This window comes from Rhinoraja longicauda, chromosome 23 (genome assembly GCF_053455715.1).
Source record: "Rhinoraja longicauda isolate Sanriku21f chromosome 23, sRhiLon1.1, whole genome shotgun sequence".
NCBI classification, from domain to species: domain Eukaryota; kingdom Metazoa; phylum Chordata; class Chondrichthyes; order Rajiformes; family Arhynchobatidae; genus Rhinoraja; species Rhinoraja longicauda.
In genome coordinates this window covers 28,050,513-28,072,160 of record NC_135975.1, presented here as the reverse complement: position 1 = coordinate 28,072,160, position 21,648 = coordinate 28,050,513, and the positions used below count along the sequence as shown (strand labels likewise).

The 21,648-nt window shown below is 49.5% G+C and overlaps 1 protein-coding gene across 4 annotated transcripts in view; it reads left to right on the top strand.

Moving 5' to 3' along the window:
- Positions 1 to 255: 255 nt before the first annotated feature.
- rerg (RAS-like, estrogen-regulated, growth inhibitor) overlaps positions 256 to 21,648 on the top strand; it is a 56,588-nt gene continuing 35,195 nt past the window's right edge. The window contains exons 1-2 of one of the 4 annotated variants that reach the window (XM_078419924.1): positions 256 to 516; positions 17,184 to 17,360. In XM_078419924.1, coding sequence (XP_078276050.1) covers positions 17,300 to 17,360 — 61 coding nt within the window. In that variant the 5' untranslated portion in view covers positions 256 to 516; positions 17,184 to 17,299. Of the gene's footprint in view, positions 517 to 16,190; positions 16,416 to 17,183; positions 17,361 to 21,648 lie in introns of those variants that run through there. The other 3 variants (XM_078419926.1, XM_078419923.1, XM_078419925.1) reach the window with 3 other exon arrangements.

Below are 21,648 nucleotides of genomic sequence, written 5' to 3'. Positions count from 1 at the left end.
ATTAATTTAATATCAGGAAGTGTTAACCTTTAGCAAGGAGGATTTGGTGTTTGTAAAGTGTCCAATATGGATTTACTCTGGTCTTTTGAAGCCTTTGTCCTGAAAATGGGTCAGCGTTGTAAAGCTGGATTAAAAAATATAATTAAGGGCAAAATTGTTATTATTTTTAGCTAAATCCGAAATGAATTGAAATTATAATCCTGTCTGGTATAAATATAGTTATTTTTGGGGCAAATCTACCTGTTGGAGAATGGCACAGAGAGAGCCCTTTGCGTGAGAATCCCCTGTAAATCAATGGAATACGAGGTCCTGGTAGTTTCGTTGTGTCTCTGGAACAGACATTAATATTAGGAAGAGAGGGGGGTTATAGTGCTGTTGAAAGGGTGTTATTCCTTTTTAGGAAGGGAGATATTGCCAACTCTTGCTCACTCCCCACGTTCATTTACAGCTGAGCGTGCGTTCGTGAGAGCTCGATCACTTCAGATCTTCATGGACCAAACGCAAACCTCGGAGAAGGTAAGGGGATTTTGTTTTTCTTTCATAGAGGCAAGATAAACGCAGAATTAAAATTGAATAAGGCTATGAACCAAGCATTGACAGAGAGAGAGAGAGAGAATTGGGAAAGGCATTCGTTATAGAAAATACAAGTTTAGTTTAGTTTATTTTTGTCATGTGTACTGAGGTACAGTGAAAAGCTTTTGTTTGCGTGCCAACCAGTCAAAGCAAGGACGATACATGAATCCAATCAAGCCAATCATAGTGTAGAGACAAAGGGCAACGGTACAACGGCGGCACGGTGGCGCAGCGGTAGAGTTGCTGCCTTACAGCAAATGCAGCGCCGGGGACTCAGGTTCGATCCTGACTACGGGCGCCGTCTGTACGGAGTTTGTACGTTCTCCCCGTGACCTGCGTGGGTTTTCTCCGAGATCTTCGGTTTCCTCCCACGCTCCAAAGACGTACAGGTATGTAGGTTAATTGACTGGGTAAATGTAAAAATTGTCCCTAGTGTGTGTAGGATAGTGTTAATGTGCGGGGATCGCTGGGCGGCGCGGACTCGGTGGGCCTAAATCTAAATCTAAATTAGGGACTGTATCCCTAAATCTAAATCTAAATCTAAAACATTTAGTGCAAAGATATAATATTGAAGGCCAATAAAGACCGATTAAAGAAAGTTCAAGGGACTCCGATAAGGTAGATGGGAGGTCAGGACCACACTCCAGTTGTTTAGAGGACAGTTCAGTTGCCCAATAACAGCTGGGGAGAAACTGTCCCTGATCTCATGGTAGCTCGGTGTTTTTAAACTTCTGTATCTCCTGCCTGATGGGAGAGGGGAGCAGAGGGATGTGACCGGGGAGAGACTGGTCCTTGGTTATGCTGGCGGCCTTGCCGAGGCAGCGAGAAATGTAGATGGAGTCGATGGAAAGGTGGATAGAATGCAAGATAACAGGTCAGAACAGACAGATCAAACAGACAGGGTGAAAATGATCAAGATGAGTACTTTAATGAATATTTGTTCTGCGGATGACTGTAAAAGTCATTTTATCGACCTTTCAATTAATAGCTCACTCTGTGAACAGTGATCAAGAAATCGTTATACATACCAGAGGGATTTTAGATATTGATACTATTCCCATTAAACCTTTCTGATCTTTGTGAATAAATGTTAACTTATGGTTGAGTAAATGACTAGAACACAATGTGTAAAGAAGTTAGAAGATTGAATTAAGATTAATTAAGATATATTTTTTAAAAGATTTATTGACTCCACATAATAATCATTCATCCCCTTGTATTACAATGAGGGCGTGCAGCGTAGGTTTACTAGGTTAATTCCCGGAATGGCGGGACTTTCGTATGTTGAAAGACTGGAGCGACTAGGCTTGTATACACTGGAATTTAGAAGGATGAGAGGAGATCTTATGGAAACGTATAAGATTATTAAGGGGTTGGACACGTTAGAGGCAGGAAACATGTTCCCAATGTTGGGTGAGTCCAGAACCAGGGGCCACAGTTTAAGAATAAGGGGTAGGCCATTTAGAACTGAGATGAGGAAAAACATTTTCAGTCAGAGAGTTGTGAATCTGTGGAATTCACTGCCTCAGAAGGCAGTGGAGGCCAATTCTCTGAATGCATTCAAGATAGAGCTCTTAAGGATAGCGGAGTCAGGGGGTATGGGGAGAAGGCAGGAACGGGGTACTGATTGAGAATGATCAGCCATGATCACGTTGAATGGCGGTGCTGGCTCGAAGGGCCGAATGGCCTCCTGCTGCACCTATTGTCTATTGTCTATTGAATTGCAAGGTCATTTATTGCACTGCTGAGGTTTGACAGCTTGCATATACATGATGCAGCGTTAGTAGTTAATCTTCCAGTGGGCCGTGACATGTGGTCAGCTCTGGGGGGTTGATTAAGAAGGGCTGTGCTGGACACACACTTTTGCTTAGATGCAAGCTGATCTCAGAAGTGAGAACAGAACACTTGCCTCACAGCGCCAGACTCACACATTTGATCCTGACCTCAGCTGCTGTCTGTGTGTGTGGAGTTTGCATGTTCTCCCTGTGACCGTGTGCGTTTCCTCCGGTTTCCTCCCACATCCCAAAGACATGCGGATTTGTAGGTTAATTGGCCCTCTGTAAATCGCCCTGAGTGTGTAAGGAGCGGATGAGAAAGTGGGATAACATAGAACTAGTGTGAACGGGTGATCGATGGTCCATGTGGACAGGATGGGCTGAAGGGCCTGTTTCCATGCTGTATTCTAAACTAAACCTAAACTAGGGAGCAAATCTTAATGGGATGGCAGTATGTTTCAAAGGCTGATTCAACTTTAGTAGCTAGCCATGATTCTACAACTAGGACATTTCTTTAAAATCTTCAGTCTGCAATGACATTGTGGCAAGATGGGTATTGTTGATACAGAGAGGTTTGACAGACTGGGATTGTTCTCTCTAGAGTATCGGAGATTGAGGGGAGACCTGATAGAAGTATATAAAATTATGAAAGGCACAGATAGGGTAGACAGACCTTTTCCACAGGGTGGAAGTGTCAAATATTAGAGGACGTAACTTTAAGGTAAGAATGGCAAAGTTTTGAAGGAATTGTACGGGGCAGGTTTTCCACACAGAGGATGGTGGGTGCCTGGAACGCGCTGCCTGGGGCGGTGGAGGCCGGTACGGTCGTGGTGTTTAAGTGGCTTTTAGATAGGCACGTGGATATGCGGGGAATGGAGGGATATGGATCATGGACAGAGCTCAGACAATGTGGGCCGAAGGGCCTGTTCACGCTCCCTATCGTTCTACGGAGAAACAAGGAAATGCAGATGCTGGTTTACAAATAAAAACACAAAGTGCTGGAGCAACTCAGCGACTTACCCTGGCCCGCTGAGTTATTGCAACACTTTGTGTTTTTTAATTTCTGCACTGTTGTTCTATCTTCTATGTAAGATTTACATCTGAGGGGAAAGGAATACTTAATTTATCTTCTACATACCACCACGGTTTTTTTTTCTCTGCTGCTCATTTTTATATGGGACTAAATTAACATTATAGATTAGACTGCATTCAGAAAGTATCATAAGACCACTCAGGGAGGTGAGGGTCATGTGAAGTTGTGAGAGCAATCAATTCCATTTTAATCTCTCATCCTAAGCACCAGTCATTTTCTTACTTTAGCCCACAGTTTCTTTTGTGAAATGTGATATCGCTTTCCAAGGTGCTTGGGCACAGAAGGCAGTGGTGATACGGTATTAAGGTGGACAAAGCGCTGGAGGAACTCAGCGGGTCAGGCAGCATCTGCGGAGGGAATGAGCAGGCAACGTTTCTGGTCGGGACCCTTCTTCCATTCCATTCCACCACTACGTTCCTCCAGCGCTTTGTGTTTTGCTCATGATTCCAGCATCTGCAGTTGCTCGTGTCTCAAACTTCTGACGGGAATGAGTTTAAGTGATCGTATTTACTGAGGTATTTATTCACAGAATGCTGGAGTAACTCAGCAGGTCAGGCAGCATCTCAGGAGAGAAGGAATGGGTGACGTTTCGGGTCGAGACCCTTCTTCAGTAAGAAGGGTCTCGACCCGAAACGTCACCCATTCCTTCTCTCCTGAGATGCTGCCTGACCTGCTGAGTTACTCCAGCATTCTGTGAATAAATACCTTCGATTTGTACCAGCATCTGCAGTTATTTTCTTATATGTATTTACTGAGGTGGTGAATTCAGTTCCGACTTCTTCCACACATCTAACATCATTTATCTATTTTGCCACTTCAACAGTGGCTGTTTGATAAATTTAGAGAACTATTCTCACTAGTGATTATAAAGCAGTTTTCAAAAGTTGACCTTGCTTTTGTGAGTTACAAGCAGCAGATTTGCTGCAATCATCTATCACTGTAGAATTCAATATACTGAAGATTTAAAAATATACTCGCAGTAATCTGCTCTTTGGGATTAATGCAGTCCCTTAATCCATGGTCTACTTTGAAATGCTGTACATCGTGGTTTTAGAGCACAAGGTATTGAGGGTAGGATATTGACATGGATAGAGAACTGGCTGGCAGATAGGAAGCAAAGAGTAGGGTCCTTTTCAGAATGGCAGGCAGTGACTAGTGGGGTGCTGCAAGGCTCAGTGCTTTGCATCAAAGTTAGTCCGAGGGTCACCAATGAGGTGGATAGTAGTAAAGGGCTGTTCTCTAGTTGTGGTAACCGTGTGCATTGTGTAATGTACCACATGTCAGGACGAGCTTCTCACTTATGGATGTGTTGGGCATCCTCTTGGTGGCTCAGGTGCCGGCCCTGAAGCGATGTTAAACCCTGGGATTTGCAGATTGAAGTGCGAGGTGCCACCAATTGATTTCCCAGCTTTGCAATTTCTTTGAAACTTAATAAATAACTTGGAAAATCAACGACACGAAAGTGTTGTTGTTCTGGAGAAGGGTGCCGACCGGAAATGCCGCCTCTCCACGTTCTCCAGAGATGCTGCCCGACCTGCTAGGTTACTCCAGCACTTTTGTTTGTAAACCAGCATCCACAGCATCTTGTGTTGACTTGGCGGCCATGCTTGCTCTGTAGTGGTATTTAGGTTCATGTTTTCACTCTGCAGGTGAAAGGGGTGGGTGATCAAAAACAAGATAACATAGATTTAAGCAGAGTGGGCCAAGATATGGTATGAACGTGAGGGGCAACTGTTTCACTGAGAGGGTGGTGGCTATATAGAATAAGCTGCCAGAGGAGGCTGTTGAGGCCGGTACAATAACAACAGTTAAAAGACACCTGGACAGGTATATGGATAGGAGAGGTCTAGAGGGATATGAGCCCAACGCTGGCAAATGGGACAAGCTTAGATGGGACATCTTGGTCAGCATGGAAAAGTTGGTCTGAAGGCCCTGTTTCCATGCTGTATGACCCTAGTTCAATTCAGTTTGGTTCATTGTCACGTGTACTGAGGTACAGTGAAAAGCTTTTGTTGCTTAGTGCTTATCCAGTCAGCACGAAGACTAACTCTATGACTCTACTTGGTGTTCATGCTTTCTCTGTGGAGGTATTTAAGTTCATATCTGATAGGAGCAAAATTAGGCCATTCGGCTCATCAGGTAAACTCCATTCAATCATGGCTGATCTATCTTTCCCTCTCAACCGCATTCTCTTGTCTTCTAATACTAATCAAGAATGTATCTATCTCTGCCTTAAAAATATCCCTTGACTTGGCCTTCATAGCTATCTGTGGCAATGAATTCCACAGATTTACCACCCTCTGACCAAAGAAATTACTCCTCATCTTCTTCCTAAAGGAACGTCCTTTTATTCTGAGGCTGTGCCCTCTGGTCCTAGACTCTCCCACTAGTGGAAACATCCTCTCTACACCCACTCTATCCAGGCCTTTTGTTATTCAGTAAGTTTCAATGAAGTCCACCCACATTTGGGTCAACGTTTTCATCCTGATGATGGTAGATTAAGCTGCTCTCCAGTTTTGCACAAGCTTTGTACCAGCTTAAGGTGGCACGGTGGCACAGCGGTATTGCTGCAGCGCCAGAGACCCGGGTTCGATCCCGACTACGGGTGCCATCTGTACGGAGTTTGTACGTTCTTCCCATGACCGCGTGGGTTTTCTCCGAGATCTTCAGTTTCCTCCCACATTCCAAAGGCGTACAGGTATGTAGGGTTAATTGGCTTGGTGCATGTGTAAATTCTCCCTCGTGTGTGTAGGGGGGTTAATGTGCGGGAATGGCTGGACGGCACGGACTCGGTGGGCCGAAGGGCCTGTTTCCGCGCTGCATCTCTAAAAGTGAACTAAACTGTTTTATCCGGATAGCAACAGCAATCTCGTTCAATTTGCTGTGAAATCCAGGTTGAGCAGAGAATGTGGCGAAGAGGGCTTTTTCTCTCTGCTCTGTCTCTGAATCAGCCACAGCTGAGTGGGTGAGCTAATTGCCACATGATGGTTTAATCTCCTCCAGTGGAAAATTATAGCATCTTTCCTTAAATCCACATTAATCTGATATTAACAGGGGCTAATTGGCAACTGCTGACTTCTGGATGCCTGCCACATTTTGTCTTTCCCACTCTCTCTTTTTGATCAGACAGTGCATTGGGACTAGAGGGGCAAATGGACCAAATGAACATCGGGCTGCTTCAGTTACGCCCCCATACACGTTCCTGCTTTCGGAACCCGTGCTGCCACAGCAGTTACGAAGTGACAGTGGAAAATAAAGCTGGACACAAGCAATAAATTAGGCTCCTGCTCAGCAGACAGCAAAAGATGATTATGTTGAAAAGGTACTGAACAATCAGTGTTTTTTTTTAGATTTAGAGATACAGCGCGGAAACAGGCCCTTCGGCCCACCGAGTCCGCGCCGCCCAGCGATCCCCGCACATTAACACCATCCTACACACACCAGGGACAATTTTTACATTTTACCCAGCCAATTAACCTACAAACCTGTACGTCTTTGGACTGTGGGAGGAAACCGAAGATCTCGGAGAAAACCCACGCAGGTCACGGGGAGAACGTACAAACTCCATACAGACGGCGCCCGTAGTCAGGATCGAACCTGAGTCTCCGGCGCTGCATTCGCTGTAAGGCAGCAACTCTACCGCTGCACCACCGTGCCGCCATGGATGGGCCCTGCAGACTCAACTGGCTTTAGCTTTTCCCCAGACATTCCTTGTCCCTGCATTGCTGGTATTTAGACTTTACTTTTAGACTTTAGACAGGCTCACCGAGCCTGGTGCAAGACCGAGACTCGGCTCACCGAGTCTGCACCGATCAGTAGGAAAATAACTGCAGATGCTGGTTCAAATTGAAGGTAGACACAAAAATGCTGGAGTAACTCAGTGGGTCAGGCAGCATCTCAGGAGAGAAGGAATGGGTGACGTTTCGGGCCGAGACCCTTCTTCAAATCTGGAGTAACTCAGCGGGTCAGGTGGCACCTCAGGAGAGAAGGAATGGGTGACGTTTCGAGTCGAGACCCTTCTTCAGACTGAAGACGTTGTCTCGACCCGAAACATCACCCATTCCTTCTCTCCTGAGATGCTGCCTGACTCGCTGATTTACTCCAGCATTTTGTGCCTCCCAGCACCGATCAGTGGTCACTAGCACTGCCCGACGCACTAGGAATAATTTTTACAGTTTTTATTTTACCAAAGCCAATTAACCGACAAGCCTGTACGTCTTTGGAGTGTGAGAGGAAACCGGAGCACCTGGAGAAAACCCACACAGGTCAAGGGGGGAACGTACAAACTCCGTGCAGACAGCACCCGTGGTCAGGATTGAACTCGTGTCTCTGGCGCTGTGAGGCAGCAACTCTACCGCTGCACCACCGTGCTATGCTGCATTTGTTGAACATTTTCCCTTTACAGTGTTGGCCTTTGAACGAGCTGTAAATCTCATCCTGCTTATCTGCCAAATGCACACATGCCTGTCGCAAATGAATGACGTTTAAGATTGCGTGGAGAAGAATGGGAAGATAAGACAGCTGGATCCATATCCATGATAAGTCCTTGCAATCCACTAACAGGCAGCATACTGCACGAATGCACATTCGTTGAGCATTTCGCCAAACACTAATGCTCGGTCCGCCAAGGCCTGCTGGATCTCTTCCCTTCCCATTCCCACACTGACCTCTCTGCCCTGGGCCTCTTCCATTGCCAGAGTGAGGCCGCATGCAAACTGGAGGACCAGCACCCCATATTCTGCTTGGGTAGCTTACAACCCAGCGGTATGAACATTGAATTTGCCATTACCTGTTTCAGCCCAAATGCCACCCCTCTTTCCACCTCCCCCCATCCCCTCCTTTCCTTATCCCCCCTTTCCCCATTCCGCCTCGTTCCCCCTCCCCATCCCTTCTCCCCCCTCTTTCCCCTTCCCCCCTCTTTCCCCATCCTCCCTCTTTCCCCATCCTCCCTCAATCCCCTTCCCCCATCATTCCCCCTCCCCCTCTTTCCCCTTCCCACCCTCTGTCCCCATCCCCCCTCATTCCCCCTCCCTCCCCCACCCCCTCCCCGTCCTCTTTCACCAATATCCCAACCTCTGGCGTCACATTTTTTGCATCTTCTCTCTTTATCTCACGCCATTTTGTGTTTTCATCCCTGGCCTTTGTCCACCCATCTGCGAATCAAGCCACCCCCCCTCACCTGTATCCACCTGTAGTTCTATAGGCTTTGCCCCGCCCTCTCCTCTCTACCAGCTTACTTCCCCCCACACTGCAATCAGTCCGAAGAAGTGTCCCAACCCGAAACGTTACCGAACCATGTTCTCCAGAGATGCTGCCTGACCTGTCGAGTTACTCCAGCCCGAACCATGTTCTCCAGAGATGCTGCCTGACCTGTTGAGTTACTCCAGCAATTTGTGTCTTTTTTTGTAAACCAGCATCTGTCATTCCTGGAGTCTACATAATACGTGGGGCATGGCTGCGTTCTGTAGCTGTGGCTCACCGGCAGTCTCTCTGTCTTTTTGTTTGTTTTTGTCTATTGTCATCGTTTAAATGTACGTTTTGATCTATTTTTAACTCTGTATATGTGGGATGTGGGTGGGGGGGGGGAACCTTTTTTTCCAATCTCCTCCTCAACGGAGATGCGACCTTTACCGTGTCGTATCTCCGTTCGCGCTACGGCCTAACACCGTGGAGTCGGCGGCCTCCAGCTGGGATCGACCTTGAAGACTCCGGTCGCAGGGCCTGGACTTACCATCTCGGAGGCTTCGGCCGTGGGCCCTGCAGACCGCAACATCGGGAGTTCGCAGGTCCCTGGCTGGCGACTGGCTTTCGGGAGCTCCAGCCGTAGCAGCTTCGACCGCCCCGGAGCGCGAGGTTTGATCGACCCGCTCGCAGGCCCCTCATCGCCCTGCGTGGCCTGGCCGCGGCACTTTCCATCGCCCGGTGGGGGCTCAGGACCTTCATCGGCCTGCTCGGCTCGGCCCTGGGACTTTCCATCGCCCGGTGGGGGCTTCAAAAGTCGGGAGCCTCGATCGCCTCGTGGCACCACGGGAGAAGAATGAGGAGGAGATAAGACTTTTCTTTGCCTTCCATCACAGTGAGGGTGTGCCTGGAGCAATCACTGTGATGGCTGTTTGTGTTAAAATTGTAATTGTGTGTCTTGTGTTCTTTGTTGTCTACTGCCGGACCCTGACGTGAGAGGACGCTGGCGCTATTTGTTCGCCGCTTCTCCGTCAGGATAGTTTGTCTGTTTGTTCTATGTCATGACTGTTTTGTAAAGCGTCTTTGAGCATCTGGAAAAGCGCTATATAAAATAAATGTTTATTATTATTATTATTATTACTATTATGGCGAGTCCGAAAACTTGTTGGTGGTAAAGGAAGTTTATTGCAGCCGCAATATTCGAATACAGAGTTAAACAACAAGGTAAAGGACAACCATCAAAAACTTACTGTCTTCTTCGAAGACTTCGCCGAACTGGCTATTTCGGGCCCAAACGCGCACATGACATCGCTGGCTAATCAGCGATGTCGCTCCCTGGACCAATCCCCATGATCGCGTTCACACGTGACCTCGCTGGCCAATCCGAGGGTTCGACGACCTGGACCATTCTCTATGGTCGCTACATGACCCCCCCCAGAACCCGAGGTGCGGAACCTAGCAGGGAGCCGGATTTCGCGACCATAACGAGTACGGAGAGGGACAGCCTGAACCACAGGAGCCGGGGGTTCCGGACTTGGCGGAACAGCCGGAACGGGAGGTCCTGGAGGAACTACCGGAACGGGGGGTCCTGGAGGAACTGTCGGAACGGGAGGTCCTGGAGGAACTGTCGGAACGGGGGGTCCTGGACTGAGCGGAACTAACGGAGGTTGGCCTCTCTTAGGGGTTTGACCGACCAGGACTGGTTGATCCGGATCCAAATGTGCAGGTTTGAGCCGGGACACCGAGACGAGCTCACTCTTGCCGCACATGTCTAAGGTGAAGGTAGCCGTTCCCTTACGCAAAACCCGGAACGGCCCTTGATAGACCCTCTGCAACGGGGCGCGATCGGCATCTTTACGCAGAAAAACAAACTCACAGTCCTTCAGGGAAGGCGGTTCATGTACCATGGGACACCCATGACGTGAAGTTGGAACTGGGGCCAGGGAGCCCACCCGTTCCCGGAGAGATGCTAACACTGATGGGACTGTAGGCAGCTGGTCTGAAGGGTCCGGAAACAAATCTCCGGGTACTCGAAGTGTCGAGCCATATACTAGCTCTGCGGACGACGCACCGAGATCTAGCTTAGGAGCAGTCCGGATGCCCAAAAGAACCCAAGGGAGCTGGTCTACCCAGTCCGGGCCTTCAAGCCTTGCACTGAGGGACGCCTTAAGTTGGCGGTGGAACCTTTCTACGAGTCCATTTGCCTGGGGGTGATATGCAGTAGTGGGTTGTAACTTGGACCCGTACAGTTCTGCGAGCGCGGCCCAGAGGGACGAAGTGAACTGTGGCCCTCTGTCAGTGGTAATATCTGCCGGGACCCCGAAACGAGCTACCCAATGAAGGGCCAAAGTCCTAGCACAAGACGCTGATGAAATATCAGACAATGGGAAAGCCTCTGGCCACCGGGTGAACCGATGCACCACCGTGAGGAGGTGGGTGTAGCCCCGGGAGGAAGGCAAAGGACCGACCAAATCCACGTGGATGTGGAAAAAACGAACAGCCGGGACCTCGAAATCCTGTACGGGGGGCTGGACATGGCGCTGGACTTTAGCGGTCTGACAGGGAACGCAGGCACGCACCCAACCCGCTACCTGTTTCCGTAGGCCATGCCAGACAAACCGAGCTGCTACCAAAGCAGAGGTGGAGCGGATGGACGGGTGCGCCAGCCCATGAATGGCATCGAAAACCAGGCGCTGAAGGGAGGGCGGTACTACCGGCCTGGGACGGGGAAGAGAAACATCGCACCAGACTTTTGTGCCTTCTGACCCACAAGCTACCTGGGCCAACTTCAATCCCGAAGTGGTGGACTGGTATGCCGAAGCGGTATCCGCTAGAAGCTGTGCCTCCGCAAGCTCTTGGGGATCCACTTCGCAGTCCACCGCCGAAATAGGGGGAAAAGCAGGTCTAGACAGGGCGTCAGCAACGGCATTAAGCTTACCCGCGACATGACGGACATCGGTGGTGAATTCGGAGATAGCAGTCAGGTGCCGCTGCTGGCGGGCCGACCATGGGTCAGACAATTTGACAAAAGCAAATGTTAATGGTTTATGGTCCGTAAAGGCCACAAATGGGCGGCCCTCAAGGAAGTACCTGAAATGACGAACAGCTAAATAGAGGGCCAAAAGCTCTCGGTCAAAAGCTTCAGCTCAGCCGAATTTAGTTGCCGGCTGAAAAACGCCAAAGGCTGCCAACGGCCACCGACCTGCTGCTCCAGAACCCCGCCCACCGCCACGTCAGAGGCGTCAACCGTCAGGGCCGTGGGGGCGGAGGGGCTCGGGTGGACCAACATGGTGGCGTCTGCCAAAGCTGCCTTGGCTGCTGTAAAAGCCGACTCTGCGGTCGGGGACCATATCAACTCTACCGGATTCCCTGCAAGGCATTGGAAAAGCGGGCGCATGACTCGCGCAGCTGCCGGAACGAACCTATGGTAGAAATTAACCATGCCTATGAACTCCTGTAGCCCTTTTACTGTGGTGGGCCTAGGAAATGCCCGGATAGCCTCCACCTTTTCGGGCAAAGGGGAGGCGCCGGCAGGGGTAATTCTGTGCCCTAGAAAATCAAGAGCAGGAAGGCCGAATTGACATTTGGAGGGTTGGATTATGAGCCCGTGGTCTTGGAGCCGCTGGAAAACGGTCCGCAAGTGGGCCTGGTGTTCCTGCACTGAGGTGCTGGCAACCAGGATGTCGTCTAAATAAATAAACAAAAAGGGTAAACCCCGGCCCACGCGGTCCATCAGTCGTTGGAAAGCCTGTGCCGCGTTCTTTAAACCGAAAGGCATACGCAACCATTCAAACAACCCGAACGGAGTAATCGTTGCAGTTTTCTGTATGTCCTCCGGTCGCACCGGGATCTGGTGGTATCCTCGCACCAAATCGATTTTGGAAAACACCACCGCTCCTTCCAGCCCAGATGAAAAGTCCTGTAGGTGCGGTATGGGGTAGCGATCAGCCGTGGTGACAGCATTGAGACGCCGATAATCGCCACATGGTCTCCACCCCCCAGATGCCTTGGAGACCATATGTAACGGCGAGGCCCACGGGCTGTCAGACTGACGGACAATTCCCATTTCCTCCATCTTCCTGAACTCCGCCCGTGCCACCACCAGTTTGTCTGGCGGTAGTCTCCTGGCCCGAGCGAAAACGGGAGGGCCTTCGGTGCGGATGTGATGGACCACGCCGTGCTTGGCCGAAGGCGTGTCAAAACGTTGAATGAGCAGCTCTGGAAACTCTGCCAGAATCTCAGCGTACGAGTCGGGGGACGCGACGACGGCCTGGACAGTAGGGCTGGGCGAGGAGGCGATTGTCGGAGCGACGTGCTCATCTTCGGCGGAGGGTCGGAGGTCGTTACCGCGGACATCAGGGACCAGTGAAAAAGCCCAGAGAAAATCTGCGCCCAGGATCACTTGTTTGACGTCGGCTATGATGAATGGCCATTCGTACGTGCGGAGGTCTAACACAAGGGACATCTTCCGTATACCGAAAGTGCGAATTGGGCTGCCATTAACCGCGATGAGGGTGGGACCTGTCTTACCCGATCTGGTTTCGAGGTCGGTCGGCGGCACTATGCTGACGATGGCTCCCGTGTCCACCAAAAATTCTGTGTCCGTGAATCGATCATGGACATAGAGGCGCCGGTTCTGGCCAATCGTAACTGCCCCTATGTACGATCGGCCGAGGCATTTCCCGCGAAGGTACAAGGCAAACGGCAGTTGCGGGATTCGCTACCCCATCGTAGGTGATAATAGCACCAGCCGCGCTTGTGCGGATCTTTTTGGCGGGCTTTCGGAGAATTGGCGGGAGACGTGGCGCCATCTTGCCGTCGCTGTGGCGTGGTCACTGATGTCGAGACCTTGTTGATCGAACCGCTTGCCTTGTTTTTTGCCGCTATGAGCGCGTCCGCTCTCGCTGCATATGCTTCGGGGTCCTTAAAAGAACAATCCGTGAGCAGCAGTCGGACATCCTCAGGAAGTCTCTCGCGGAATGCCTGTTCGAACATAGGGCAATCCGTATGCTCACCGGCTAGCATCATCATTTCGGACATGAGGACGGAAGGCAGTTGGTCTCCAAGATCCGGTAGGTGCAGAAGTCTTGCCGCACCACCATGCTTATTAAACCCGAAGATTCGCAGTAATACTTTCTTCATGGCCTCGTACTTGCTTTCCGCAGGTGGATTCACGATGAACCGCATCACGCGCTTGGTCGTGTCCGGCGATAGAGCGCTGACGAGGTAGTAGTACATCGTGGATTCGTCCGATATCTTCTTTATGTGAAATTGAGCTTCGGTGTGGATAAACCAAGCTTGCGGTGCGTGCGTCCAAAACAACGGAAGGTGAACGCTTTCCGCGCTTAACTCCGGTGTGGTCATCGTCAACGAGGCGTCGGGTTCCTGCTTAGTCGGTGATCGTCCAGATCACGTCAGGGTCACCAATATGGCAAGTCCGAAAACTTGTTGGTGGTAAAGGAAGTTTATTGCAGCCGCAATATTCGAATACAGAGTTAAACAACAAGGTAAAGGACAACCATCAAAAACTTACTGTCTTCTTCGAAGACTTCGCCGAACTGGCTATTTCGGGCCCAAACGCGCACATGACATCGCTGGCTAATCAGCGATGTCGCTCCCTGGACCAATCCCCATGATCGCGTTCACACGTGACCTCGCTGGCCAATCCGAGGGTTCGACGACCTGGACCATTCTCTATGGTCGCTACACTATTGAGTTAATGGAACACCTTTAGAATGCAGTTATTGCTGAACAAGATCGCAGTAATATTTGGCTAATTCAGCTGCCTCACGGGAAGCTGCAATTGTTAGTAAAGCGCGTGGGATACAGGGAATACTCTGACCTGCCCTAGCTTTGAGAGTGGCTTCCTCCCAGTTGTGGAAGATTCTTCAAAGTGCTCCTGTGGCAATCCAGCGGGAAGCCACAACTACAAAATCCAGGCATTATAACGTGGTGGGCTCCAGGAACTGCAGGTGCTGGAATCTTGTGTAAAACACAAAGTGCTGGAGGAACTCAGCGGGTCAAGCAGCATCTGTGCAGGGAGTGGACGGGCGACCTTTCGGGTCGGGACCTTACCTCAGGCCGACTGTGGTTGGGGGGGAGGGGGGGGAGAAAGCTGGAAAAGAGAGGTGACAGGTGGGCAAGGGGTTGTTGATTGGCAGATGGGCGGACAAAGGCTTGGGATGAAAAGGAGACGAAAGGGAAACGAGGAGTCAAATCCGGAGAGATATCTGCCTCCACCACCACATCCGAAAGAAGGTTCCAGGCCCCCACCACTCTCTGCGTTAAATAAAACCTCCTCCTGCACATTTCCTTTAAACTTTTCCCCTCTCGCCTAAAAGCTGTGATCTTGTTTTTGACATTTCCACCCTGGACAAAAGGCTCTGACTGTCTACCCTATCTGTGCCTCTCCTAGCTTTACTGTGTATACTTTCATCAGATCTGGTGTTCCAGATAAAACAATCCAAGTCTGTCTAACCTTTGTAGCTAATACCCTCGAATCCAGGCAGCATTCTGGTAAACCTCTTCTGCACCTTCTGACGGACAATAGATTTACTGCAGCTTTGTTGGTTTCTGTGTGTACATTCCATGAGATTCTTTTGATTAAGCAGTCTTACTTTTTAAAAATACAATCCATGTTCCATCATTAACAAAATTTGACTCATCCTAATCAGAAAGAGCCAGTCAATTTGCTTGAATTGTGGGCAGTGAACTCCCACAGGCAATGGGTGGCTCGACACCTTTCTGTCCTGATGGTTTTAGAAGTGGGTGTAGTTTAGTGTTTAGTGAGACACAGCGCGGAAACAGGCCCTTCGACCCATCGAGTGCGTACCCACCAGCGATCCCCGGGAGGTTTAAGAGGAACCCGAGAGGTAACTTTCTTTACACAAAGGGTGGTGAGTGTATGGAACGAGCTGCCAGAGGTAGAATAGGCAATGTTTAACAAACATTTAGATAGGCACATGGATAGGGCAGGTATAGAGGGATATGTAGAGGGACTAGTGTAGATGGGGCATGTTGGTTGGTGTGGGCAAGTTGGGCCGAAGGGCCAGTTTCCACTCTGTATGTGCAGGCAGAGGAGGTTGGTTTGTTGTGGCATTGTGTATAGCATGGACATTGTGGCCACAATGTCCATGCTATACACAATGCCACAACAGTGCTGTACAGTTCAGTCTGAAGAAGAACCCTGATCCAAAACGTCACCTATTCGCGTTCTCCACAGATGCTGCCTGACCCCCCTGAGTTACTCCAGCACTTTGAGTCTTTTTTTGTTTGTTTTGGAAACTAGCATTGTAGTTCTACATTTCTGTGTTGTGAAGCTAAGGTTGAACATCTAGAGACACAAGTGATCTCGTGGAAGTAAGATTAAAAACGAGGGCACATTTTATCCCTTGCTGTCGACCTCGTTGCCTCCCAACTCTGAGGCTGGAGTGATCAGAGGCAATGCCCCTCGTATCCAGTCCGCGTTTTGCCCGGACTCCGGTCCGCGTGTTGTGGGCGGCCGGGTGGGAGTGTTGTAGCGACTGTCTGCAGTGTATCGAGCGCCGCTTCTCCCGTGAGTGGCCGGATCACTGGCTGGCTGGCTGGCTGGCAGCTCGCCCCCTCCTCACGCACACGCCTACAGTCCCATTGCAAAACAACCCTCCCTTTGCAATCCGCCAGAGAGGCTGTGTGTGGTGTGTGCACGGAATCCTGCCGGGGACTGTGTTGTTGCAGCGGCACCGCCCGGTGTGTGCGTTTGTTTGTTTGTTTGTTTGTTCGGAGCGCCGTGCCTCACATGGTGAGTGGAGGGGGTGAGTGGACCCCCAGCCTCAGCTTTTGCAAACGCCTGCACAAGGATACTGCACTGCATTGAGTCTCAGCCACTGCACTGCATTGAGTCTCAGCCGCTGCACTGCAAACAATCTGCTGGGGTATTGCATGAGTTGCAAATCTGCCGGGGTATTGCATGAGTTGGAACCCCTGCAAACAATCTGCCGGGGTATTGCATGAGTTGTAATCTGCCGGGGTATTGCATGAAGTCGCGCAACCTCTGCAAAGAATCTGCCGGGGTATTTATTGCAATGAGTCGCAACGCTTGCAAACAAACAAACAAACAAACAAACAAACAGTATTGCATGTGTCGCAACCCTTGCAAACAGTTGTGCTCTGAGCCGCCGGTTGCAGAGTTGAGCGCTGGGTTGAGTATAGAATACACCACAGTCTCCCGAGCCCACTGCCACCTCGGACATTGCAAGGGGGGGGGGGGGGGGGGGGGCGAGTGTGTTTGGTTGCAACGCACCTTGTGAAGTGCAACCCCCCCTGTTACAATGTGCCAGCTCTCCTCCCCAGTCATATTTCAGCCCCCGCTGCAGCGAATGGAAACCCAGAGAGAGACATTCCCACAGACCGACATTCCCCCTTTGAAGTGCAAGGCTTGCTTCTCACTCACTCATTGCTACACTGACCGACCCCACTCTGACAGTGAGCGAGTTCTCCTCGTTGTTGGCTGCGTGTGTTGGTGCAAATGTTAAAGTAACTCTCACCTCTCTCTCCCCCCCCCCCCCCCATCCCACGCACAGGGTGGTGCTCCAGAGGGAATGAGATGGTGAGGATTGGCTTGGGCTCGGATTGCTGTCGTTTCTACTGCTGAGCGTTTTGCTGGCTGATCGATATCTCCCCTGTCATACACTGTACCATGGCTAAGAGCGCTGAGGTGAAGCTGGCTGTCTTTGGGAGAGCCGGCGTGGGCAAGTCAGGTAAGCCATATCCCCCAAGGATGTTTGTTTGTAGTTATCACCCTATGGCCAAGCTGCCTCTTGATGTTCTCCCAGTAATAAATCACTGTGGCATGCAATACAAACATGTCAACACTGATGTCTCTTTTGGTGTGTGTGTGTCTGTACATTTTTATTTTGTTTAGATGGGATTTCCTTGTCCGCCTGTTTCTGCAGTGCACAAGGAGGTGCTGGAGGAACTCCCAGACACAAGGAACTACAGATGCGGGTTTACAAAAGAAAAAAGACACAAAGTGCTGGAGTAACTCAGCGGGGTCAGGCAGCATCGGCGGAGAGGGCAGCCATACAGCATGAAAACAGGCCCTTCGGCCGAACTTGCCCACGCCGACCAACATGCCCCATCTACACTAGTTCCACCTGCCCGCGTTTGGCCCATATCCCTCTAAACCTGTCCTATGGCGCCCAAACCAGGCGACGCTTTGTGTGTGGATCTGCAATCACTCCACTCTTTTAAACCTCTACTCCAACAGCAGCATTTCTTACTTTACCTTGCACCAAATGTTATTCCCTTTGTGACGTATCTGTACACTGTGGACAGCTCAATTGTAATCATGTATTGACTTTCCGCTGACTGGTTAGCATGCAAGAACGTTACACTGCACCTCGGTACGCCTGACAATAGACTAAACTAACAAACTACCATGTAACTGTCCAAATGTCTTTAAAATGTTGTTATAGTACCTGTCTCAACTGCCCCCTCTGGCCGCTCGTTCCATACACCCGCCACCCTCGGAGTGCAAAAGCTGCCCCTCAGCTATCTAATAATAAATCTTTCCCCCCCCTCACTTTTATATTCTTGGAGTTGAGTAGAATGAGTGGTGATCTCATCGAAACGTGCAAACGTTCTTCTGGGGCTCGACTGACAAGATGCAGGGACTATGCTTTCCACGATCGGTGTATCTTAAAACCAGGGGTCTTAGAAAAACCATTGGCTTTCCATAGGAGAAGACAATTCTTCACCCAGAGCATAGGGAATCATCAAACTGCTCTACTGAAGAGGGTGAGTTATGGACTGCATAATATTTTGGATTAAGGAGATCGAGGAAAGAATATTAGTGAAGGAAAGGGGAGCTGAGGTGAAAGATCGGCAGTAATGCTATTGAACATTGAAGGGACTTTAAAGAGGCACTTAAGAAACGTTTGGATAGCTACATGTATGTGCAGGAAAGGGAGGGGCATGGATTGTGTGCAGGCAGATAAGAGTTGGTCTTGGCATAGAAATATAGAAAATAGGTGCAGGAGGAGGCCATTCGGCCCTTTGATATCATGGCTGATCGTCCACAATCAATAACCCGTGCCTGCCTTCTCCCTATATCCCTTGATTCCACTAGCCCCTAGAGCTCTATCTAACTCTCTCTTAAATCCATCCAGTGATTTGCTTCCACTGCCCTCTGTGGCAGAGAATTCCACAAATTCACAACTCTCTGGGTGAAAAAGTTCCTTCTCACCTCAGTTTTAAATGGCCTCCCCTTTATTCTAAGGCTGTGACCCCTGGTTCTGGACTCGCCCAACATTTGGAACATTTTTCCTGCATGGCTTGTCCAGTCCTTTTATAATTTTATATGTTTCTATAAGATCCCCTTTCATCCTTCTAAACTCCAGTGAATACAAACCTAGTCTTTTCAATCTTTCCTCATATGACAGTCCCGCCATCCCAGGGATCAATCTCGTGAACCTACGCTGCACTGCCTCAATTACAAGGATGTCCTTCCACAAATTAGGACTCGTGCTCGGCCAAGACATTGTGGGCTGAAGGGCCTGTTCCTGTGCTGTACTGTTCTATGTCCGATGTAGGCGGAGAGGGTGCGAGGAGCTAAATAGCCTCGAGTCAGACAGCACGGAAACAGGTCCCTCGGCCTAACATTCCAACAGGATAGGGATAGTTCAGATTGTTTTCTAATTTTCCTTCAATGTTAAACATTTTTCTACCATGTAATTTCCCGTTTTCTCTGCCTCCTTTCTTATAATGTGGAGTTCCATGGGCTACCCTCCAGTCCAGAGTCAATAGGCAATAGGTGCAGGATGAGGCCGTTCGGCCTTTCGAGCCAGCACCGCCATTAAATGTGATCATGGCTGATCATTCTCAATCAGTACCCCGTCCCTGCCTTCTCCCCATACCCCCTGACTCCGCTATCCTTAAGAGCTCTATCTAGCCCTCTCTTGAATGCATTCAGAGAATTGGCCTCCACTGCCTTCTGAGGCAGAGAATTCCACAGATTCACAACTCTGACTGAAAAAGTTTTTCCTCATCTCAGTTCTAAATGGCCTACCCCTTATTCTTAAACTGTGGCCCCTTGTTCTGGACTCTCCCAACATTGGGAACATGTTTCCTGCCTCTAACGTGTCCAACCGAGAGAACATTGTCCAGTCGAGAGAACATTGGAAAATGATCACCAAGGTATCCTCGAAGGTATCACAAAATGCTGGAGTAACTCATCGGGTCAGGCAGCATCTCAGGAGAGAATGAATGGGTGACATTTCGGGTCGCGACCCTTCTTCAGAGTTTCTCCAGCATTTTGTGATACCTTCGATTTGTACCAGCATCTGCAGTTATTCTCCTACACCAATGTATCCTCGATTTCTGGGACCACCTCCCTGTCTCTGATTGTAAGGGATCTACATTTGTCTTCACTAATCTTTTCATTTGTACATTTTCCTTTTTACATATCTAATATTTTGCCTCTGGAACTGATGCGCTACAATGCTGAGGATTATAATCTGCACTCTGCATCTTCACCTTCACTCTACCTACTGTACTTGAGTTTGGCTTGATTGTATTTATGTGTAGTATCATTTGATCTGTTTGGATCGCATGCAAAACATAGCTTTTCACTGTACCCCGGTACGTGAAAATGATGAATTTACACCTAAATATTTCCATCCCAGGAGAAAGGTTCTGACTGTCTATCCCATCTGTGCCTCTCATAATTTTATATACTTCTATCAGGACTCCCCTCAGCCAAAGGTGTTCTGTCTGGGGCATTGCCTCTCGCAAGGACTGTGAGTCTGAAGAAGGGTCTCGACCTGAAACGTCACCCATTCCTTCTCTCCAGAGATGTTGCCTGACCCGTTGAGTTACTCCATCATTTTGTGATACCTTCGATTTGTAACAGCATCTGCAGTTATTTTCCTACTTAACTTGGCATCATGTTCGGCACAAACATTGTGACCGAATGGCCAGTTCCTGCGCTCTACTCTTTTCTGTTTTCATCCACTCCTTGCAAACTTGGGACAACGTACAATTAACAGAGGGCCAACTAACCTACAAACCCGCATGTCTTTGGGATGTGGGAGGAAACCGGAGCACCCGGACGAAACCCACGGGGTCACGGGTTGCAAACTCCACACAGACAGCACCCGAGGTCGGGATCGCACCCGGGTCACTGGTAGCAACTCTACCGCTGCGCCACCGTGCCGTGCTGTTGGAGTAGTGAGAGCAAGTACCTTCATTACTGTACCCGCGGTAGCAGCCGAAGAATGAACTTACTCAGCGCTTTGTGAATTATAATGCCAGCTGTGTTACAGAAACAGCAGTCACGATGATAAAATAATTAACACTCTAAGAATTATGGTACTGCTGGTGAGAGACCAGCAGATGCAGGATTTACCGAGTGGAGTTTGCACTGCGAATCATTGCCTGGCAGCTCAGTGAGATACCGGGAGATACATTTTGCTGTGCAATGTTCAGATGTAAAACAGAGCAGAATATTTCCATCTTGAGGGTGGAAAAGAAGCTCGATGTAGAAACCTTCAGAGGCCAGAACGGCTGGCAGTAATGATTATATAGGCTGCAACTTCAGACTCGTGGAGAAGGCTTGTGCTTTGTATTTGTGTGTGTGTAAGCGTGTTTCTGTGCGTTTCTAATGAAAAGGGAGAGAACTAATTTAAAAAATATGCAGCAGGCTTGCCAATTGGAAACAGACTTGTTGGGAGCCTAATGAACCAAGTCTGCCAGAGAGAGAAGCTCAAACCCTCAAACTGTGGAGCCTGCTTCATTACCTTTTACACTCATCTTCAGCAGCAGAGAGCAGCTGAAGCCTCGTCTTGTGCAGGAAGGGGGCCACGTTTCTGCTGAATTTTGACAGGGAAAAATGTTATTCGTTTTCGAACAAGTGTATGCCTTAACCAAACGCTGGAGGGACATGGATAGAGTCGTAGAGTCAAACAGGCCCTTGGTCAAGGCTGCCAGTGCAATCAAGGACCACTCCCTCTTCTCCCCTCTCCCATCAGGCAAGAAGTGCGAAAACGC